Raw genomic sequence first — 22,101 nt, forward strand, 5'->3', positions numbered from 1 at the left:
ATTTTCTCTTCTGTGGAATGCCTATTTGCCAATTTGATTATTGTGCTATTTGGGTTTTTTCTTGGTGGTTTGTAGTTTTTTTATGTTTATAAATATAAGTGCATTTTCAATTACATGTGTTGCAAATAACTCCCACTAGTATGACTTCTCTTTCCACTTTCTTCATCAAGACTTTGATGAACAGAGAAATTCTCAGCTCCACTGTAATAAAGTTCATGAATCCTTCTACCTTGGTTAGTGATTTTTGTCTTTTTATGAGCTATTTCTCTACCCTGAGGTCTGAAATATGTTTCCCCACATCTTCTAACAGTTTTAAAGTTTTGCTTTCATATTAAGTTCTTAATCCATCTAGAATTGATTTTCTGTGCTCTTTTTGTAGTCAAGATCTTATGCCATTTTTTTTTTTGGTGTGGAAAAATCAATTGTCCCAGAACCATTATTGAATAGTCCCTTCCTTCCTCTGGTGGAGCTAAAAGTTTCCTGAGTCACATATATTCATCAGTCTGTTTCAGGACTCTCTGTCTGGTTCCACTGGACAACGTGTCTATCCTCAGACCAGTACCACGGTGTCTTAATCACCACAATTTTATAACAAATTTGATTCGTGGTAGGGCAAGTCCTTCTACTTTGTTCTCACTCCCCTTCAGTATTCTGGCTACACTCGACCTTTTAATTTCCATGTAAGTTATAAAGTCAATCTGTCACGTTTCACTCAAAATGTTGGGATTTTTATTGAGATCGCGTTATAAGTCAATGTGGGGAGAATTGATACTTTACGGTATTGAGAATACTTTTCCATGGACACTGAACATTAATGTCTTTCAATCAAGTTTCATAATGGTCTCCCCAAGGTTCTTACACATGTTTGGTTAGATTTCTACCTGAGAATCTTTTAAAAACATTTTTGTTATTGTAAATTTTATTTTTTAATATTGATTGCTAATGTTTTATTGACAGTATGTAGAAATGTAAACAATTTCTAGATACTGTTCTTTAGATAAACCCTCTCACTATTTCTAATGATCTGTCAATAAATTATTCGAGGTTTCTATACAGACAAGTCACTGCATCTGAAGAGGTAAGTTTGGCTTCTTATTTCCAATCTCCATGTGTGGCAGGGACGAACTGCACTATATGTGTATGTATGTATGTATACTCTCTTTTTAGAAATAGAACACTATGAATTCTATCGGGGTCATTGCTACCTTGCAGCTAAGTGTGACCAAATGACCGAGTTCAGGGCAACAGGCGGTGGGCAGAAATAATACGTGAAACCTCCACATCATCACCTGAAAGACTGGGTGCCATCTGACGGGCTGAGACAAGGATTTGGGGTTTGGTGGTGTTAGAAAAGTCAGCTGCTTCTGTGTCCCCAAACACCAGGCTGGTACTCAGAGCCTTTCTCAAGAAACTCCCGTTAACTCTCCTCACCGGCTAGAGAAAGGGAGATAACCTACTGGCAAAAATCAGAGGAAGGACAATGGCTTCCCGCACAACACTCCGCAAATGGCCCCAATACCACTGCCGTGAGACCAAATGGCAGAGGTGCAAGCTGAGCACAAAGGCTAGTAACTCAAGGGGACTGGGCAGATGTAACAGGGCAAGCTGAAGTGACCATGGGATGTGCTTACTTCTGCATGGAACTGATTAGACTGGAAGCTATTTAGTCTGTGAGGCATTTTGTTAATGCAAAACCCAAAATGGCTGCCTTCACGTGTAAGACTGTTCAATCCTCAAAGCCACACTTGGGCCCCAAAACTGTCCTGGCAGGAGCTGGGCTGTGACAATTGTCCAGTTCCAAAAGGGCACATCTTCCAATGGGAGGTTCTTGAGAAAGTCTTTAAGGCGACCATTCCTCGGATACCCAAACCTAAGACATTACAAGAAAAGATATATATGTGTGTGTGTGTGTGTGTATATACATATATATATCTATATCTATAGATATAGATATAGATAGATAGATATAGATATAGATATAGATATATGTATATACACACATATATCTCCTTCATAAATATAGATGCAAAAATTCTTAACAAATTTTAGCCAATCATCTAATTATATTTTTTAAAAAGAATAACATATTATGACCAAAAGGGGCTTATCCCAAGAACCCAAGTTTGGGTTAGCATTAGAACATTTGTCAATGAAACTTACCATATTAACAGACCACGTGATTACCTCAATAGACACAGAAAAATTATTTGATGATGTGAATGTTAGCTTTAATGCATCAACTTGGTTAGGCACACCACTCAGTTATTTAACCAAATGCTAATTGAGGTGTCACTGTAAAAGTATTTTGTAGGTATTATTAACACCTATAATCAAATTGACTTTAAGGAGACTGTCCTTGATAACATAGGTGGGCCTCATGCAAACAGTTGAAAGGGCTTCAGATGAAAAACTGAGATTTTCCAGATGAGAAATTCTGCCTCAAGTCTGCAGCATCAATTTCTGCCTGAGATGTGCCCTACAGATTTCAGACATTCCAGCCTCTACAACTGCATAAGACAACTCCTTGAAATAAATCTCTAGAAAGGTAGATAATAGATAAACAGATAAGCTATACATATAAATATACATTTATTAGTTAGTTAATACATTTATAAATATGTATTATTTATAATAATATAATAAATATATTTGTTATTTAGATTCTCTGTATATGTAAGATTACATATATATAGAGAGAGAGAGAGAATGAGAGAGGGAGGGAGAGAGAGAGAAACAGAATCTTAAGAATAAGTTTGAACTGGTTTGGGATCTCTAGAATTGGTCGTCTACATGGACCATATTTCAAGGCATCAATGACTATTTCCAGTGGTAAAGAAGCACTGATGGTCTGTGGTGTGACGTAGCAAAGAAGATACACAAAAATCTTATCACTGGATCCTTCTAATCAAATACTTATAAACGGCAAGGTTCTGGGTGACCACGCCTTGACACCTAGCTTAGTTACAACAACAAGGGTAAAGAGATTGGACAGCTGCTCCTAAGTCCACTGGAGAAAGTAGGGAAAGAAAAGGACCGGTTCAGGGCCTCTAGTTCCCAGCTCAGACTCAGCAGAAATTAACTGAAAGTGTCTGTGCCATTCCTGAGAGAAAACTATATCTCCTGTCGCTGCAGAGCTGAGATTTCTGAAAACCAAACTCAGAGGCTCATCCTACCAGCAGCTGAATCCCAAAGCAAACGCACTTCTCAGCCTCACAGGGCATATTCTCTCAAGCAGAGGGCACTGCCTGGGAAGGAACGGGACCCTAAAAACTGGAATGGGGGGACAGATGGGCAGGTCTTGATGGCGCTGGGGATTCTGAGCCCTCAGATTCTGCTGAGTCTCTTCGCCAGTAAAGGCAGCCCTTCTCCACCGTCGGAAGAGGTGAACCCAGCTCTGCTTGGGTAAACGTAACGGTCCTCCCCGAGGAAGCTGCCCTATAAGACACTGTGGGTTCTCCCCAGGGCCTGCCCCCAGGATGACCCGTCTTTGCTCCCAGACCTACAGCAGGGCTCACACCCCAGCCGCCCTCGGTGGTGAGACACAAAGTGTGACCTGCTGGGAGGCGCACCACACTCTCAGAGAACTGCATCATTTTTCCAGTTTATACAGACAGCAACGTGGGGAACACGTGTGGGAACAGACATCAAGGGGGTGGGGGAAACGGTGGCAGGAACGTCAGATTGGATCAGGTCAAATTACTGAATGAGCCCACTAAGCAGAGACTGTGGATTCAATGTTACAGCTTCAGGGGTTAGAAAGGGCGCTAACCGTTCGGCTGTTTGGCTTGCAACACGGACAAAACATTGGCCAACAGTACAGTGAAAATGAAAGGCCAAAACTCCCTCAGTGCACTGGAGAGGGGAGAATCCAAAGGCTTAGGGAGACTGGAATGTCACAGGGAATGTGTCACACAAGACCTGCTCAACCCACGTGGGAGGGTCCCAGGGACACCTTCTGCCACTAACTAGGGGAAATAAATTGTGAGGGGACCCCTAGTATCCTTGACTGTGACCATTCTTCTCTGTAGCCCTGAAATGACGGTGGGATCTGCTGCCTCTGAATGAGGACACTTAAATGCAGTGGACATAACTGGACCCCACTGTTGCAGGGGGTCAGGTGGGGGCACTCAGTCATCAAAGACAAGGCAGGGTGGTTACCACGGGACAGCAGGCTCCAAGCAGTAATAAGAATAATCTGCCCCACGGAGACCTGTGGCATTGGCTAGCTGATCACTGTCCCTAGAGAAGAAATAGACGGGCAATCTGCTAAATGAGGTGGAAGAGCTTCTAGGTCAAGTGTACAGAAGTCTCCCTTGAGTCAACAGAACAGAAAGGCATGCCCCTTCAATCAAGTCTCAGACGTGAACAAGTGTCACCATGGCGGCTGTACACCAGGGAAAAGGAAAGTCATTGGACCTCGGGGATTACCGAACACGGGTTCTGAGCTGTCATTCACTCCAGGAGACCCGCAGTGTTACTGTGGCCCACCGGTCAGAGTTGAGGCATGTGGAGGTCAGATGAGCAATGGTTTTAGTCCAAGTCCCTCTCACAGGGGGCTCAAGGGGTCACTGAGCCCATCACGTGGTTATTTCCACAGCTGCAGAATGCATCACTGGAACTGAGGCACTGAGCAACCGGCAGATTCCCCACACTGCTTCCCCAGCCTGCAGAGTGAGGGCATTTATCATTTATCAAGTGGAAGCCCCTAAAACTACCTCTTCCTAGGAAACGGTAAACCAAAAGCAACTGCCACGTTCCTGGACAGATTAGAGCTTGGCACCACCATCGGGGACTTGAAGGAGGCGGGGTGGTGAGTCCCAGCACTGCCCCCACTCACTGCCCTGTGTGGCCTGTGCAGAAAGCAGATGGATCTTGGAGACCAGGAGTGGGTTATCGTAAACTTAATCAGGTGGGGACTCCACGTACATCTGCTGTTCCAGATGTGACCACCTTGCTTGGACATAATAACACATCCCTCATACTGGCTATGCAGCTGCTCATCTGGCAAATGCTTTTCCTTGATACTTATTAATAAGCCCACCAGAAGCCGTTAAGTGGTCTACTTCCAGCTGGCAACACACCGTCACTGCTCTAATTTAGGAGTACGTCCACCCTCCAGCCTTATGTCCTAAGTTCATCCGCGGAGACTTGACTGCCTCTCCCTTCCACAGAGCACACTGTTCTATCACGTTGACACTCATGAGCAAGTGGGCCAGAAACGGCAACTATTCTAGACTTTTTGGTAAGACACTTGCACGTCAGAGGGTGGGGAATAAATACAACAAAATTCAGATGCTGTCCACCTCCATGAAGTTTCTAGAAGTCCAGTGTTGTGGTGCATGTCCAGATATCCCTGCATCTCCTAGACTCGACACCCAGGATCCCGCTTTGGATTTCAGAGGCAATGTGTTCCTCATTTGGGTGGTTACTCTGACCCATTCGAAGTGCCATGAAAAGCTGCTAGCTCTGAGTGAGGCCCAGGACAAGGGAAGGCTCCGCCACAGGTCCAGGAGGACTCGAGGCTGCTCTCCTACCCGGGCCACAGGACCCTGCAGGCGCGTGCATGTCAGCGCCCGACAGGGATGCTGACTGGAGCCTTTGGCAGCCCTGAAAGGCATTTTTCCAAGAGACATGACAGGATATCTCCATACGAAGACACAAGTTCACATCAGGCTTATTTGTCATTGTCATATACCGCCAACAATCCAATGCTCATCATTAGGTGAATGAATAAACACACTGTCACCTATCCACACAATGGAATGCACTGCTCAGCTATCAAAAGGAATAAATAATTGATCCACAGAACAATATGGACGAACGGCAAAATAACGATGCTAAGTAAGAGAAGGCAGACACCCAAATAATCCGCTGTGTATGGTTTCATTTATGTAAAGTCCTGGAAAACGCAAGCTAACCTAAAGGGAAAGAAAGCAGATCAGTGGTTGCCTGGGGGGTGGGGCAATGCTGGGGCGGGCAGGAGAAACTTCCGCAGATGATGAACGCATGAGTTTTCATTGTGGCGGTGGTCTTGTACACATTGGTCAAAACTTAAAAACTTGGGAGCTTTCAGTATGTGCAGTTCATGTTATGTCAATTATACCTCAAGAGTGCTGTTAAAAATATTTAAATATAATAGCGGGGGGCATAGCTCAAGTGGTAGAGCACATGCTTAGCATGCATGAGGTCCTGGGTTCAATCCCCAGTACCTCCGTCAAATAATCATAATCATAATCATAATAAGTAAAAATAAACAAATTAAAATTAGCACCACCTTTTTCAGTACCTTGACCATCAAAACTGCGACCATTCAGAGTACCCACAGACAGAAAGGACCTGTTATGGACCGAACTGTGTCACCCCAAATTCACGTGCTGAAGTCCTAACCCCCAGCACCCTTCAGAGTGTGACTGTACTCAGAAATAGGGACGTTGTGATGGTTAATTTTACGTGTCAACGTGATGGCCACAGGGCGCCCTGATGGAACGTGACTTCTGCGCATGTCTGTGAAGCTGTCACTGGAGGAGAGTCACGTCTGAGGCAGTGGGCTCCGTGAAGCCAGCTGCCCTCCCACATCCGGGGGAGGAGGTCTCAGCCAATCCACTGAGGGTCTGAACAGACGAGAGGCAGAGGAAGGCGGGGGAAGTTACCCCTTACTTCCTGCCCCACTGGTGAGGCTGGGGCATCCCAGCTCATCCTCTCCGGCTCCAGGACTGGGATTTGTACCATGGGCTCCCCTGGTTCTCAGGCCTCAGACGCAGACGGAATTACACTCCCCGCTTTGCTGGCGCCCAGCTGGCCGACGGCAGATCCCAGGACTTCTCACCCCTCCGGCAATTGCTCACGATAAATGTGCATCCACGTCTGCAGGTGTGTATACATGCATGTGCTCTGCTTCCCCGCAGAGGCCTGACTAATACGGGCCCTTAAAAGGGTGGCTAAGGTTAAACGAGGTTACAGGGTGGACCCTAACCCTATGCGACTGTGTCCTTAATAGAAGAGGGAGAGACGCCAAGGAGGCACACACACAAAGGGAAGGCCACGCGAGCACACCGCGAGATCGCCCGCTGCCGGCCACAGGCAGAGGCGTCAGGAGAAACCAAGGCTGCCGGCACCTTCGCCCTGGACCTCCTTCCCCCAGAACGGCAAGAAAATAAATTCCTGTTGTTGAAGCCACCCAGTCTGTGACGCTGTGGTGTAACAGTCCCAGCAAACGAGCACAGGAGCTCACGCAGTATTCCTCACGTTCCCCTTAGTCCTGAAATGACCTGTTCCTCTTGTCTTCGTGGGAAATTTCTCCGCCCTTCAAGGCCAGCTCAAACATCACCCCTTCTGTGAAACTCTCCCTAATTCTCCGCATTCCCATCTTTTGACACATTTCTCTTCTAGAACTTTTCACGCGGTGTCAGTGCCTGTCACTCGGCTGTGAATCCTTTAAGAAAAGGAACCATATAAAATCCATCTTTGAATTTGCAATGTCTGGTTTAATGCCAGTGGGGTGAATGGATGGGTGAATACATGAATGGACAATGAATGAATAAATAAGATGCAGCTTCCCCTTAAGATGCCGTCCGCCCTGCCTGCCTGCGGATGGCTGTTTATTTTCAGCACCGCGTCCGCGGCAGAGCGTGGAGAGGTCAGCGCTGACGTCCTAGCCCCGCACGGCTTCTTCCAGGCCACTCGTTTCCCAGTTTATGCAAAACTTCCTCTCCTATTTTTGGTATTACTGTCCTCCACTTCTCATCACTTCATCCATCAACCTTCGGGTCATCCCTCCCACTTCCTGAGAACGTGTGTACCATGACCACCATGCTTCTCTCGACCTTAACCTCAGTGGCTTCCAACCCTGGCTAGATCATCCTCTCCAAAACAGACTCGGAATTTCCTCCTCCACCCTCACATGTCGTCCACACCCGCCGCAGGAAAACCATCCCTGTGCCACACCAGACTTCATCATCACAGACGTTCTCCTCTCCAGGCACTTAGGCTCTGTAAAAGCCAAAGAACGGACCCCAGAGATATTGACACCTTCGTCCCCACCACCTGGGACTACGTCACCTTACACGACAGAAGGGACTTTGCAGATGTGATGAAGAGTCTTGAAACGGGGAGACGCCCCTGGATTACCTGGGAGGGCTCCATGTAATGATCACAAGGGTCCCTCTAAGAGGAAGCCAGGGGGGTCAGAGTGAGAGTAGGAGACAGGAAAGCAGACGCAGAGGCCGCTGTGATGGGGGCCGCGAGCAAGGGCACGCAGGCCGCTGCAAAGGGCCAGACAGCAGACTCCGCCTTAGGGCCTCCGGACCAGCCCGGCCCTGCCCGCCCCCGTGAGACCGCCGACGTCCAGCCCCGTGAGAGAGGAAAGCTATGCCGCTCTAAGCCAGCGTTTGTAGCCACTGGTCAAGCGGCCACAGGACACAGACCCAGGGTCCGGGAGAAAAGTCCAGAAGCACAAAAGTCCAGTTCTCGGGCAGACTCTCTCCCAGGACACCTAACCCTCTTCTCGCAAATCGCCAATAAAGAAATAACATACACCAAACAAGTAACAGATTAATTACACTGTTGTTCCAGGCAAGGGGAGATGAAAGAAAGAAAGTCCAAAGGTACTTCAAGCTGTGCCTTTGTACAAGCTGGTACCCACGGGAGCCACTGAGAGCTGACTACCGCTGCCAGCTCAAAACCAAAGCCCCTTGTGCTGGAGCACATTGCTGGAGAACAAACGAAGGTGTGGTGCTAGGGGACAGGCAAGGCTCCTTCGAGGGTCATCGCTCCAGGGGCCTTTGCAGGGCTGGCACCACTGCCCAGAGGAGCATCTCTCTGGAGCAGGAACAGATGTCCCTTCTCTTCCTGAGATGCTGCGAGACTCAACACCACCTGCCACCAAGAGTAGCCTGGCCACAGCAGGAGCAAGGGTCTCCAGATCTTCAAGACCTTCAGAGAGCTAGGTCAGCAAAGGGTAGTTATTGCCCAGACAGGAACTCTCAGATATCCTCACAAACTCTCAGTATTTGGAGTCTAAATGTGTCCTCGCCAAGGCTGCTTCTCCACCTGTCTTAGCAATAAACCCCCAGCAGGGCCCCTCTGCAGCCGAGCCACTAAGTCTTTATGGGGACAACAGATGAGACAATGGTGTCCTGACACAATGCATTTCATTCTTTTATCAAAACCTCTTTGCTTCTAAAAACAACAACTTTGTCATAAAGAAGTGGATTCAATCAACTTCACTTAAGTCATAAACAAGAGGGTCTGAAATCATATCAAACCAACACCCAACAGTGTCTCTCTCCTGTAACTCGACTGAGTCCCCAAAGGTGAATTACAGTGTCTTTCTTGCCCTGTATCCCCAGCCTCTGGCACAATGCCTACAGTGTTGTGAGAAATGATAAGAAGGAAAGAAGGGACTCAGAGCTGGTGAGTGAGGTGGCCAAACAGCCAGCCCCCCCACCGCATACACACCCAGCACCAGCGCCCGACACCCGTCCTGCCCCTCACCTCCTCCCAGTGGCTCACCTGGTGGAGACTGGGGCTCGGAGCACAAGCTCACACCAGTCAAGATGACAAGCGCGTGGCGCGTTCACCTGAGAGTCCTGCTTCATCCAATCCACCCCAGCATCAGGAAGGCACTCTTGGCTCCCTCAGTGCGCCAGACCATCTGGCCAGGTGGCACAGTGCCCACTTACAAGGTCAGTGTCTTACTGCCCTGAAACATTCCAGTTTATGCTGCAGAGTAAACTTTCTCTCTGGACCAGCACAGGGAAGTCTTCAGAATCATCATCAGCCCCTCTGCCAGCGCACTTCTCACTTTAGTTCTCGGCTAGGTGGCAGGCATACTTCTCCAGAGCCTCCTGGGATCCTCTACCGGCCCCAAGGACAATGGAATGGTCTGGGAGGACCAAGACAGCCGCACCCACTTTCCTTTTCTGTGGGATGTAGAGCAGCAGCGAAGTGGCCAGATTTCTGGGCTCTCAGGGATGTGCCCCATTCACTTTGTGGACACTGGATCCTAAGTCAGACTTCGGCTTTAGAAGCGCTGTCACAAATGATGCCCCACATCTAAATGACGGTCCCTTTTGCATTCAAAAGAAACCTTGACCCCAACAGTAGAAAAGGAGGTGAGAGAAGAAGTCACAACATGCTTCCTGTTGGCACAGTTTTTGGTTGCAGTTTGCTTGAGGATTCCTCTAAATATCTGGGGACTAATGTTATAATGACAAAAGGCTGCTGACAGCATAGAGGATGCTGAAGACAGGCAACCACAAGCAGCTCTATACAAATGATAGATGTCCCGTGGGAAGATAAAAAGCACAGCCACACTGCAGACAGAGCTCCCGGGGACCATGAGGGGCAAGGAAGCGGGCTTCCTGTGAAACTGGCACTCTCTGCCACATGGTCACTGCTACTGTCAGGTATTTAATCTTCTTACAAGTAATTCTGCCTGTGTAGACAACTGAAGGCAAATTACGGAAAGCAAAAACAATCAACCATAGGGCACATTCACAAGCAGATCTATTAGAAGATTGTCTAAATGTACTGTGTCCACCTCTGCCTTCTGTTCCTATGTATCTGGGGAGGAGAAGGGAAGAAGAGATGGAAGGAATAAAAAGTCTCACCCTTGAGGCTTCCTTCTCTACGAGGTCCCCCTTAGCCTCTGCAACCCACGATGACCTTTCCTTCCCCTCATACACTGAATAATCTGCATTTTGCCATATCCCATACTGAGTTGCATTACTAAATATTCACCAGGATCCAAGAACTCAATCTCCCCAGTTATCCGCAAGGTCCTCGGGGACAAGAGCGGCTTCTATTCCTCCACACCACCAATCACAGTGACTGAATACAGCAGATGCTCCAAAGATTTGACTGCTTGGGTTATGCCAGCAGCAAATAACCCCAAATCGCAAATATGATTTTGTTACACAGTATTATGAAATTGTAGAAATAAATCTATCTCTGTATTGATGTTTTATGCCTTGTATTCTGCAATTCCTGAGAACAAGATCGGGGAGCTGAGTACTGGAGATGGGAGAGGGGCGCAGGGGGTGCGGGGTGAATGTTAAAATGCACCAGGCCAGTGAAAAATTGCGCACATAAGGTTGAAAGAAACCGGATCACTGATAGTGAAGGAACTTTTGCCTAAACGGTTTGCACACTTCATTTAACGACTGGAGCTGGAAGTCTTGAGTCTCGGAGAAGTCATTACCTGCAAGCCTGCGCTCTGGTCCGCTCGGCTTCGGGAATCGGGGCGCCCGCCTGGCGGGCTCGCGCTGCGCGCGCTCTGCAGCGGGAACCCCGCTGCACGGTGCAGGCATGGCGGCTCCTCGGCACCAGGGGGCGCCGCGCAGCGCCGCGCCGGCGGGCGACGGGTGCGCGGCGCTCTACCGGCATGCCTCGCTCCCGCCGACGTCGACCCGGAAGTTGTCGCCGCGCCCGGCAAGCCGGCAGCCCTGAGGGAAGCCGGGCTGCGGAGCGCGGGTGATCGGCCGCCCCAGCCCGGCGAGGGCCCCTCTGAGGAGGCCGCGGAGGAGGCGCCGTTGCGTCCGCTGCAGTCGGAGCTCGGCGTGAGCCGGTCCCGGGCGCCCCGGTTTACAGGCGTCAGTAAGTGTTTGGCTCCGAGGCCCGGGGCCGCCGCCCGGGCACCATGCAGGCCGCAGGGCTGTGTCCGCGGGCAGCGCCCCTGCCGGAAGGGGCTGCCGCGGGGCCGAGCCGCCGAGCCGCCCCTGCCGCCCGGCCCTGCCCGTAGGGCGTCGGGGCCCGCAGCACGGCCGCGCCCCCGTCAGCGCCCCTCCCGCCGGCTCTGAAGTGGAGTAGGAGGCGGTGGTCCGGGGAGCCCCCTGCTCCCGTCCGCCATGAAGGCGGAGGCGGCCGCCTCGTCGCAGGAGCCCCCGACCGGGCCCGACGGTGGCGTCAGTAACCTGCTCGAGTAGCCGGAAGCTGGTGGCCGTGGGGGCCGTGCTCGGCTGGCTTCTGGTCATCCACCTCCTGGTCAACGTGTGGCTTCTGTGCCTTCTGTCTGCCTTGCTGGTGGTCCTCGGAGGATGGCTGGGCTCCGACGCCATCGTGGGGGCTTCAGGTCGGCTGCACCTGGAACGCTTCATCCCGATGGCCACGTCCCCCCCAAGCCCGGAGGCAGAGCGGCAGCTGGAGCAGGAGATCGACCGCACTATCCGGATGATCATGCGGGACTTCGTGTCGTCGTGGTACCGCACGGTGAGCCAGGAGCCAGCCTTCGAGGAGGAAATGGAGGCGGCCATGAGAGGGTTGGTCCAGGAGCTCCGGAGGAGGAATGGCCATGGTGGACAGGCATGCTCTGGCCCAGAGGGTTCTGACTCTCTGCGGTTGTCACCTGCAGAGCTATATTCAGGCAAAGGAGGCCACGGCAGGGCAGCAGAGTGGCACAGTGGAGCCCTCCCAGCTCTGGGAGGCTTACTGCCGGGTCACCGCCCCACATCCTGCTGTACAGAGTCCCAGCGCTGAGGTCACCTATACACGTGGCATCGTGAACGCGGTGCTTCAAGGACTGGTGCCAAAGCCCCACTTGGAGACCCGGACCGGTCGCCATGTAGTGGTGGAACTCATTACTTGCAATGTAATCTTACCACTGACCAGCAAGCTCTCAGATCCTGACTGGATCCACCTTGTACTAGTGGGCATTCTTTTCCAAGGCCAGAAATAATCCAGAAGAAGTGGTGAAACCACTTTGCCCGGCCAGTGCCCTGGAACAGCCCTCGGTGCCCACATCTCTGCCTCTGACTGTTGAGGAACAGAGCCCACCAGAGGTGAGAGCTCCGTCCCCAGCAGCAGCCCCCCTGCTCCTCAACTGTAGTGAGCCAGAGGGGCCCCCACACCCCTCCCCAGAAGTTGAAGAAGGCTGTGAAGCACTCGAGGGAGACTTGGGGGAAGTACTGGAAGAAAGAAAAGTTGGAAACAACTCTTCTCATTTCCTGCAGCCAGATATTCGAGGCCCCCTGTTCTTGTGTGACGACACAGAGCTGGAGTCCCCATTGTCTGAACTGGGCAAAGAAACCATCATGCTTATGACCCCAGGCAGCTTCCTCTGTGACAGGATCCAGGACGCCCTGTGTGCCCTAGGAGGTTCCCAGTCCCTGGAGTCTAAGGACGGTGAGAGAGCCAGAGGAATTGAAGGGGCAGAAGCTGAGGAGGGTCCAGGAACAGAAGCGGAGACAGGCCTGCTTGTCTCCATGCTGAACTCCTGCCCAGAGATCCAGATTGACGCAGCAGACAAGGAGGCAGAGCAAGGAGATGTCACCTCTCATACAACTTTGCTGGCCAGTCCGGAAAGGACGTGCCCCTCGCGACCCTCGTGCTTAGAGAAAGATCTCACCGATGGTGTGAGCTCCCTAGATCCTAGTCTGCCACAGGTTCTGCTTTCCTCCTCCCCACCTGGTCCCCTCAGCTCAGCCACCTTCAGCTTTGAGCCCCTCAGCAGTCCAGACGGCCCCGTTGTCATCCAGAACCTTCGTATCACCGGCACCATCACTGCTCGCGAGCACAGTGGCACCGGGTTCCACCCGTACACGCTCTACACGGTGAAGGTAACTGGAGTGGAGCTGTGGGCGCCCGCTCTGGTCTGGGGATGGGTTTGGAAGGCAGAGTCAGTGAAGCTCGTGTTTCAAGGGAGTGGGGTACTCTTATTTGGAGGTACTCTCCGTCAGGCCTGATCAGGGTATCTCATTTGCTGTGGTTAATTCAGGAAGTAGCTATATGTGAGTGGTCTGAAGCTCATTTGTGAAGCCTAGTAGGCTTCTGTCTGATACCCTGACAAACAATCCTACAATCTCAGGGCTATCAGGAGACTGAGAATCATATATTTCATTGGTTCCCAGCGGATACAGTCTTGTCCAGAAATTCTTTCCAAACTTTTTCCCTGCTAATTTCTTTCTTTTTAAAAATACTAGCATCTTTCATAGTTTGTTTAGGAAGGAAGGTTATTTACCTATCTATACCTCACAAGGTAGCAAGTTCCTCGTTCCTAGAGATGTTTTAGCACAGTAGTAGGAACTGCTTGGCAGAGATGATACGAAGGAGGTTCAGATGGCTGGTTCAATAGAGCAGCAGCTCCCTAAAACTGGTTTTAAGATAGGCTGCCTCCAAGTCACCTGGAGAGTTGCATTTTTTTTAAAAAATAAAATCCTGGGACCCATTCTGGGAAATTCTCATTCAGAATCCATCCGAGCCTATCAGAATTTGTATTCTGATAGCAGATTCTGCAGCCCAAGTGATTTTGAGATGCAGCCAAGTTTGGGAATGTACAGTATTGAATAGTGGCCCCCAAGGAGCAGAACGTTCCACAGAAATTGTCATAACTCCCAGGTGCTCCAGGTTTGAGAGCCCCAACCTGAATTCCACTGGCATCTCTTATGTCGGCCTTTCCTTCTCAGTACTGGTCGGAGGGATGACTTTGCTCATTTCAGCTCATAATGAATACCTCTCTCTCTGCCTCTAAAACATTTCTCTGCCTCAGATCCCACCAACAAGGAGTTTGTCTCTTCCATCACTTACCCACAGTATAATACCTCAACCAAACAATGACCGTGACCTGCTCCTAATGAGAACAAGCACATACATTGTTCTTCCACAGCATTTATTATATCTTAACTACTCTTGTCAGAAGGCCTTCCCCTGTAGGTATGAAATTGCAGCTTTTCGTGCCATTCAGGGTGTTTGCTCTGGGGGAACATAGAGCCCCACTTCCCACATACTGGCCCTGCAAGCATAGGAAGACAGAAACTTTCACCCCATAAAACATCTCCAGCCAGATGAGTCCATGACATCACATCATGCAAATGATCTGTGCTTCGGAAGAAGAATGTAGTGTAGCTCCAAGAATAATTAATCTGCCCAAAGCAAAACAAAAACACATTCTTTAAGGCTTTTCAGACAAACAAATGATTTTTTTATCAGCTGTTTCGGATTTTTTCTTCCCCCAACTAATATAGATAATGACTGGTTGAGTACCATGACAAAATGGTTACCGCCTTGTAACATCCAGCCCCGTAATTAGGGGTGAAAGAGGCGGTACCATTTTTATCAGCGTTGTACCTTCCGTTGTATCCCTTGTCTTTGGGGTCTGAAAAATAGTTTACAGAGTGTTTGCAGGGGAGAAGAGATCAGTAAAGCTTGTTTCTCACTTCGTGGGCCACGTCCACTGCAAAGTGTAGCTCCTTCTTTAATTCAGCCCCCTTGGAGTTTGGGTTTCTTGTTATGACCTAAAGCAGCTGTCAGATCTGACAGGTTCAGGGACAGAATAGAAGGTCTTGCTCCCCTCACGCCTCCTGTACTTGTAACGTGGCCTGTGAGCCGACGCCGTAAACAAGTGTGTTCACTCACAGTACGAGACGGCCCTGGACGGCGAGAGCAGCGGCGGCCTGCAGCAGCTGGCCTACCACACCGTCAACCGCCGCTACCGCGAGTTCCTGAACCTGCAGACCCGCCTGGAGGAGAAGTCAGATCTACGGAAGTTCATCAAAAGTCAGGCATTTCCCCAGCCCCAGAATGCCCGCTTGCTCTCACACCTGGCACCCTAATCTGAGAGGCTGGAGGCCTGCTGGTTTGCGGGGAGGGTCAGGGGAGAATGTGGCCTCAAGGGTCCTGTGCGCCCCAGTTTGCTTACAGGTGTTTTGGGTTTAGTGCTGGACAGTGTTGATGACAGTCTTTCCAAGGTACTTCTTTGCCGCTGAATCCTTTGTCCTGGGGCCCCATCTAGTTTAAGCTTAAGGAAGAAACTTTCATATTTCTACCTGTGCCTATGAGGTAGCAGGAAGTGTTAAATTAACTTTTCCAGGTTTCCCTAGATTGATTTCTCGCAAATAATAAAATATTATCTAGAAATCTTTACCGCTGTTCCTTTAACAGCAGGCTTTTTTGTGTGCTGTTTGACACTTGTAAGGCACGGGGACAGTAAGGAAATAGAAAATTTAAAAATAAGCTAGTAAGTAGCTGCTTTGTTTTTAAAAAAAACACCAGTGGTCACCCAAATAAATATTTTAATAAGTTTTTAGGCATAAATTGTGGATTTCAGCTATATACTTTCTTAATAGCAGTAGCCCACAGTGACTGAGCCAAGCTTAAAAATACATGCTCAGTTCTGGTCTAAGCACTTTACGCGTATTAGCTCATTTAACTCTCGTAGCAGTGTGTGAGATAGGTACTGTCATTATCCCCATTTTACAGAAAAGAATCAAAGAAAGATTAAGCAACTTGCCTAAGGTCTTTATTGTAGTAGGGATTGGAGCCAATATTTAAACTGGGGCGTTTGGACTTCAGGGCCCTTATTCATAACCAGTGTAGTGTATTGCCTCTTATACCTTAATATTATCATTAATAGTGGAAGTAGGCTGTATGTACTGTATCCCAGGGGTCATATTTGGAACTCCTGAAACAAGAAAATCCCAGGAAGGGGAGACCCCAGGGAGGGACTCGAGGGATGAGCAGGCGCCCCAGGCCTTGGAACCTGGCCCCCTCGCCAGCCTCGGGCTGCCTCTCAGCTCCAGCCGTGGGTAAGGGGAGAAAGAAAATCCCAGGAAATATATTCAGCAGTCCTGTTTTCTTTAGATATGTGTTATGTTCTATATGGAGTAGCTCTTAGTGAGTGTTACGTGAATTAAGTCTTTTTTTTCTTTTTTAAGATGTGAAGGGTCCTAAAAAGCTCTTTCCAGACCTTCCATTTGGAAACATGGATAGTGACCGAGTGGAAGCCCGCAAGAGCCTCTTGGAATCATTCCTAAAGGTCAGCAGCTTCTGTTCCAGCTCTGCTCCCAGTCTCTCTCCCAGACGCCCAAGCCATGGTGAAGAGATGTGGGGACCAGAATTTCTCTTTGAAGTCCTTGTGTCTTTTGCAGCAACTCTGCGCCATTCCTGAGCTCGCTAACAGCGAGGAGGTGCAGGAGTTCCTTGCCCTGAACACAGACGCGCGCATCGCCTTCGTCAAGAAACCGTTCGTGGGCTCCCGGATAGACAAGGTGCGAGGCGGGCCACTGGGGTCGGCCTTAGCTCCTAGCGGTGTACAGGCTGGGTCTGAAAAGCACGGGAGGGGCGTGGGAGGGGCAGCACAGAGGAGTGCATAGAACATGGGCTAGATTTTCAAGACCTGTTGCCAAATATTGGTTAGATCGTCAGCTTCCTGAATGACAGGGAGCAACTATGAGGACACAGTACCCCTTACACAGTCAGTGCACATGTTTCCTGGGGGCATCATGACATTATTACTCCAGTGGAGGGAGGTAAGGGTAGATCTGGGCCTCCACAGACAGTGGGGACAGGAAGGGCTCTTCTGGAGCAGAAGGTCATTCCAGTGTTGGTCACTCGGGGAAGAGAGCCCTAAGACAGGACACTAAGCTGGATTTAGATCGGTGTAGTGGTTCTCTGCTGGTGAGCAGTGTGAGAGAATTGCCCCTTCTTTAGGAGGGTGTCTCGGAACCTTTGGAGATGGTCGGAGAAGGACATTTGTGTAACCGTGTGCAGTGACTACCAACTGGTTTTAGAGGCTCCAGGTCAGAAGTCTGAGGTTTATGCTTATCAAAACTGGCGTATGTTTTAACAGGTTAGAGAACACTGACTCTGGCAGAAGAGGGCTCTCCCTCTTCTCATCTAGACTTCAGGGGATAAAGTGATAAATTGGAATGTCATGTGGTAGGAGTTAGGAGACGTTCACTGCTCTGAGGAAGAACTGCAAACTGGAAAGGGATAGACGAGATGAGATCCTCAGAGTTCCATGCGGATGTGTTTGTCCACGCACACGTGTTCCTTCATTGATTGTTTTCAACGTCTGCCTCCTGCACACCTGTTTAAAGCCCTGCACTGTACTAGTTGCTCGTGATACAGGCGTGGACAAGACAGGTTCGGACCCTCCCTGCAGACTGCGGTTCTGTGAGCCTGGAGAGGGAGTCGTGTTTTGTAAGCTACTTAATCCACATTCATACTTTTCTGGGTCCCTTCCCTGGTTTCTGTCCCCTGGCCTTTACTGTGGTCCTGCTCAGCCGTTTCTGCCTCGTCGTGGCTGTGCTGGCTGGGGTCCTCGTGGGGGCCTCCCCAGGTACAGTGGGCCTGGTGCCACTGAGCCAGCAGTGTTAATTAGGCACCCGAGGGAAAGGAGGTGTTTCCTTCCATTACTTTGATATTTTAGGGTTTCATTTATTTCTTTATTTTTCTTTTTAGCAAATGTCTACATGTCATATTCCCATTCTGAGAAATAGAGATAATTCTTACTCTTCAGTGAGGACTGTTTTATCTTTTTAAGTAAAGAAGTTTATAGCAGCTCCATTCCTGAATTTTAACCTGAGTGATTTTTGTTATTCTTTCTGTAGTTAAGGAAGAGAAATTGTTTGAATTAGCAGGAAAACCAGTTTTTTTCCTCTGTGAATTGCTATGAGCATTTTTGTATTATATTGCTTCCAGACCTTAGTTCTTATTTTGATAATCTTCCTCACTTTTCCTTTTCTTCATATGTTCCTCTCTATGTTACTTCCACTCAATCACCTCTTGGTGAAAGGATTACCAATTTGGAAACTAAAAATCATTCTTTTGGATGAAAAGAAAGAAATTGAACAAGGAAAGTATTTCACAAGCCTGCAGAACTCCCAGATTTTTATTTTTCCCATTGTTTTGGCTTCTTTTCCCATGGCATTGTTTGTCTTAACTCTCAGGGAGAGGATTTTTATGACCACAGAGAGGAGGGGAGAGCATGGGCACTGGGTCGTGAGCTGTGCCTGACTGCCGGCAGATGCGGCTCTGCTGGATGAGCAGCTGCCTGCCCGGCCCGGGGCACACAGCCCCTGGAGAGAGTGCTCCCTGGGGTGCCATCTGACCCTGCGTCTCTGACCCCTGCAGACCGTGGTGAGCGCGATCGTGGACACCTTGAAGACAGCATTTCCTCGCTCCGAGCCCCAGAGCCCCACCGAGGAGCTGAGTGAGGCAGAGACAGAAAACAGACTCCAGACAGAAGGCAAGAAGGCCAGCAAGTGAGAAACCCTCTCCACTTCGCACCTTTGTCCCCAATTTTCAGCCAAAGCCCACCCCCACTCTTAAGCCCTAGAGGAGAGGGGATGCGTCACGTGTACCAGTTTCATGCAGAGCCAGGCCCCAGCCTCCTCAGCGCTCCACCCAGAAGAGCCTGAGGCCCTGCGCAGGAAGCCTCACTGGGCGTTTGTCCTGCCATGGGAGCCCAGGGCCCAGCTGCCCGGGGGTTCCTGACCAGAAGGAAACTCTAGCACATGGATATTCTCCTTTTCTGTTGTCCTGGAAAATTGAGATGTTTCTTTCCTTTTAAGAATTGAGGTTTATGACTGATCTCTGATTGCCATCATTTCTGGAAATCTTGGCTCAGAAGTTGAATACCAGAGCAGTGAACAGGAAAGGGCTAGAGTGGACCCAGCGAGGCCGGATTGGGTAACTGTTACGGCCCTCTGCTCTCCCCTGCTCGAGGCTCCCAGGTGCTCTGGGAGAGCACGTGGAAAGGAAGGACCCCGCCCTGAGTTTCCTGGACACATCCTATCTATGTCTGGGCCACTATGGAGGATAAGAGAATGTGTGTGTGTACATCTGTCTGTCTGTCTTTGTCTCTGTTCACGTTTCACAGGCCGGCAAGAACACTTGCAGTTCTTAGCCTCTTCTTTTTATTGGGCCCATATTTTGAAGGGTGACCATGATGCTTGTGCTTATAAGAACCCTATTCCTCAAAACTTTCCTATTGTCTGGAGCACAAGGGGGACAAGTGGATGTGCAGACAGGCGCGGACAATGACAGCCTTGGTCCGTGCCACTTGTCTGTTTAACCTTCAGCAGATTTGTCACGAGTGCGTAGTGTGTGCCAGCTGCTCTTCTGGCCTGTGGAAATATGGCCCTGACAGGCTGGTCCTTATATTACATTAGCGGAAGCCCTTTCACAAGTGCATTGTGGGCACAGCTGTGTGTAAGAGTTGCACGTATATTAAGAATTGCCAGAATATGTATTGTTTGGGGGGTTTCAGGGCCACGGTCTCTCCTGGCGACTCTGACCACAGTAGACGCCCAAGATTAAGTATGTGTTCTTGTTTTGAGGTATTAATATTTTCAGCCCTTTGTATGGGGCTCAAGACCGTGAATTACATACTGTTTCTGCTCTTTATTTCTGTACCAGGTCCAGACTGAGGTTCTCATCCAGTAAAATTTCTCCAGCACTGAGTATAAGTGAGACACATGAGAAGATTCTCTATTGTTTCCGGGAAGGCGGTGTGGTAAGAGGTCCCTAGAGAACTACCTGCGGAGTTCACAGCTCTGATGCTGACCCTGCGGTTCAGGGGCTTGAGACGTTCCCAGAGTCAGAAAGGACGCAGGTGCCGTATGAAGACTTAGCCAATGTCTGGGTCTCTGACTTGTGTTCTAGGTGTACTTCCTCCAAGCAGTTTGGAATTCCTGAAGTTCCAGGCTAGCAGGTTGGCTTCCCAAGGGTGGTGGGCTTGGGATAATGGATGACACAATGAGAAAGCGAGTTCCTGGAAGAAAACCCAAAGTTTCTGTGGCAAGTGAGACTACAAAGGCGTTGTTTTCCTTGCAATTTAGGTAAAACGTAAAAGCTCTCCTTAGCTGGTCAGAGTCAGTTGGGTCCCCTACTCGTGACACTGCGGGGAGGGAACAGAGGGACCCCAAGTGCTGCAGTCGCCCTCCTGCTCTCCACATCCTCGGTGACCTGCCCCTGGCTCTTTCTTCAGGAGTCAGAGATCCTCTCCACATCTGGGATGGAATCCTTTATTGAAAAACAGACGAAGTTACTCGAGATGCAGCCAGCGGACGCCCCAGGGAAAGATTCCGAGCAAATCTCCGAAGGGTGCGTGGCTGGTCACGTGTCGGACGCAGCCCTGTCCAGCCCAAGACCTCGGCAGCAGTGACCCAGGTAAGAGGCAGCAGGAGGCCGGGACGCAGTCCACCTGGGACTTGTGGTCCCTGGGAGCCGTCGCTTCAGCCTCTCTTCTGAGCAGGCCACGCGTTAAACTCTGACGTGTGATGTCCTATGCCAAGTGCTCGGGTCAGAGAGGACTCAGGCTCAGCCCCAGAGCTGAGTCGAGCAGAGGGACATGGCCCCAGAACAGGGCGTCCCAGTCCAGCAAGGTAAGATCCGGGCTTACAGTACCGTCCCTCTTTCGTGCTCTGGCATTTCTTGGTCTACTCCCTATCCTTAGAAACTGCCTTCCCTTGGTGTCTGTGGTACCACTTTCCTGGTTTTCTTTTCGCCTCTCTTGTGATCCTTCCTCAGTCCCCTTTGTTGGCTCCTGCTCCTTCTAGAGCTTTATTTTTGGCTCTCTGTTCCTACTCTGCACACTCCTCCAGGGCGACCTCATCTGTGCCGTTAGCTTCAGCTCTACACGTGTGCGGGTGATGCCTGAATGTTGGCCGTGTGTTTCCAGTTGCCCACTGGACATCTCCGCTTAGATACACTGCGGGGCAGCTGAAGTACAGCATGTACAAAATGGAATTTTTCTTTTTCCCTGTTCCTCCGGTTTCATTACTGCTGTGGCGGGTGACACCACCAGTTACCCAGGGCAGAGCAGGGAGGGGGAAGAGTCATAAGCGTGTGACACAGGGCACGTTCACTTCCCAGAGGTGCAGGTGCTTTCTACAGAGCAAAGCTGGGAGCCCTGGATATTAGTACGTTTGCGGGGCTAGAACTCATAAAAAGAAAGCTTTTTAAAACCTCCAAGACAAAGGCTCCCACCGAAAATAAAGGATCACAAAATCTTGGGTTCAGGCGAAAGAAGGCCGGTTTCACCGTTGTGCCTCAGGTGCCCACATCAGTCACCTGGCCTCTGCTGTGTGGACCTCAGCTTAACTGTGAGAACGGGGTGTGCCACCCCAGCCCTTCACACACAGCTCGCTGGTTGAGTAAACGAAGTGTTAGGACGGCAGGAGCGCCGGAGGACTGTAGAGACTCTGAATGAGATGGTGAAACGATGTACTTCTAGCCAAAATCAAGCCTTTACATTTTGAACATCGTATCTCTACAGGGGTAATTCATGCCCGAGCCCTTCTTCCCGCCCTGAGACTCAGAATGCTCACGTAACAAGTGACTTTCCACTGTCTTCAGGAGGACTTGGTGCCTTGTTTGCTTTTG

At 49.8% G+C, this 22,101-nt stretch overlaps 1 protein-coding gene across 1 annotated transcript in view; it reads left to right on the top strand.

Annotated features, from left to right (window-relative positions):
- The first annotated feature begins 11,414 nt into the window (after positions 1 to 11,414).
- Positions 11,415 to 22,101, top strand: part of SNX19 (sorting nexin 19) — a 39,916-nt gene continuing 29,229 nt past the window's right edge. Inside the window, 11 exon segments of the mRNA XM_014556751.2 lie at positions 11,415 to 11,918; positions 11,920 to 12,282; positions 12,284 to 12,652; positions 12,654 to 13,553; positions 15,351 to 15,489; positions 16,647 to 16,747; positions 16,860 to 16,979; positions 18,847 to 18,977; positions 20,134 to 20,230; positions 20,705 to 20,854; positions 20,856 to 20,886. Coding sequence (XP_014412237.2) covers positions 11,847 to 11,918; positions 11,920 to 12,282; positions 12,284 to 12,652; positions 12,654 to 13,553; positions 15,351 to 15,489; positions 16,647 to 16,747; positions 16,860 to 16,979; positions 18,847 to 18,977; positions 20,134 to 20,230; positions 20,705 to 20,854; positions 20,856 to 20,886 — 2,473 coding nt within the window. The 5' untranslated portion in view covers positions 11,415 to 11,846.

This window comes from Camelus ferus, chromosome 33 (genome assembly GCF_009834535.1).
Source record: "Camelus ferus isolate YT-003-E chromosome 33, BCGSAC_Cfer_1.0, whole genome shotgun sequence".
Taxonomy (NCBI): domain Eukaryota; kingdom Metazoa; phylum Chordata; class Mammalia; order Artiodactyla; family Camelidae; genus Camelus; species Camelus ferus.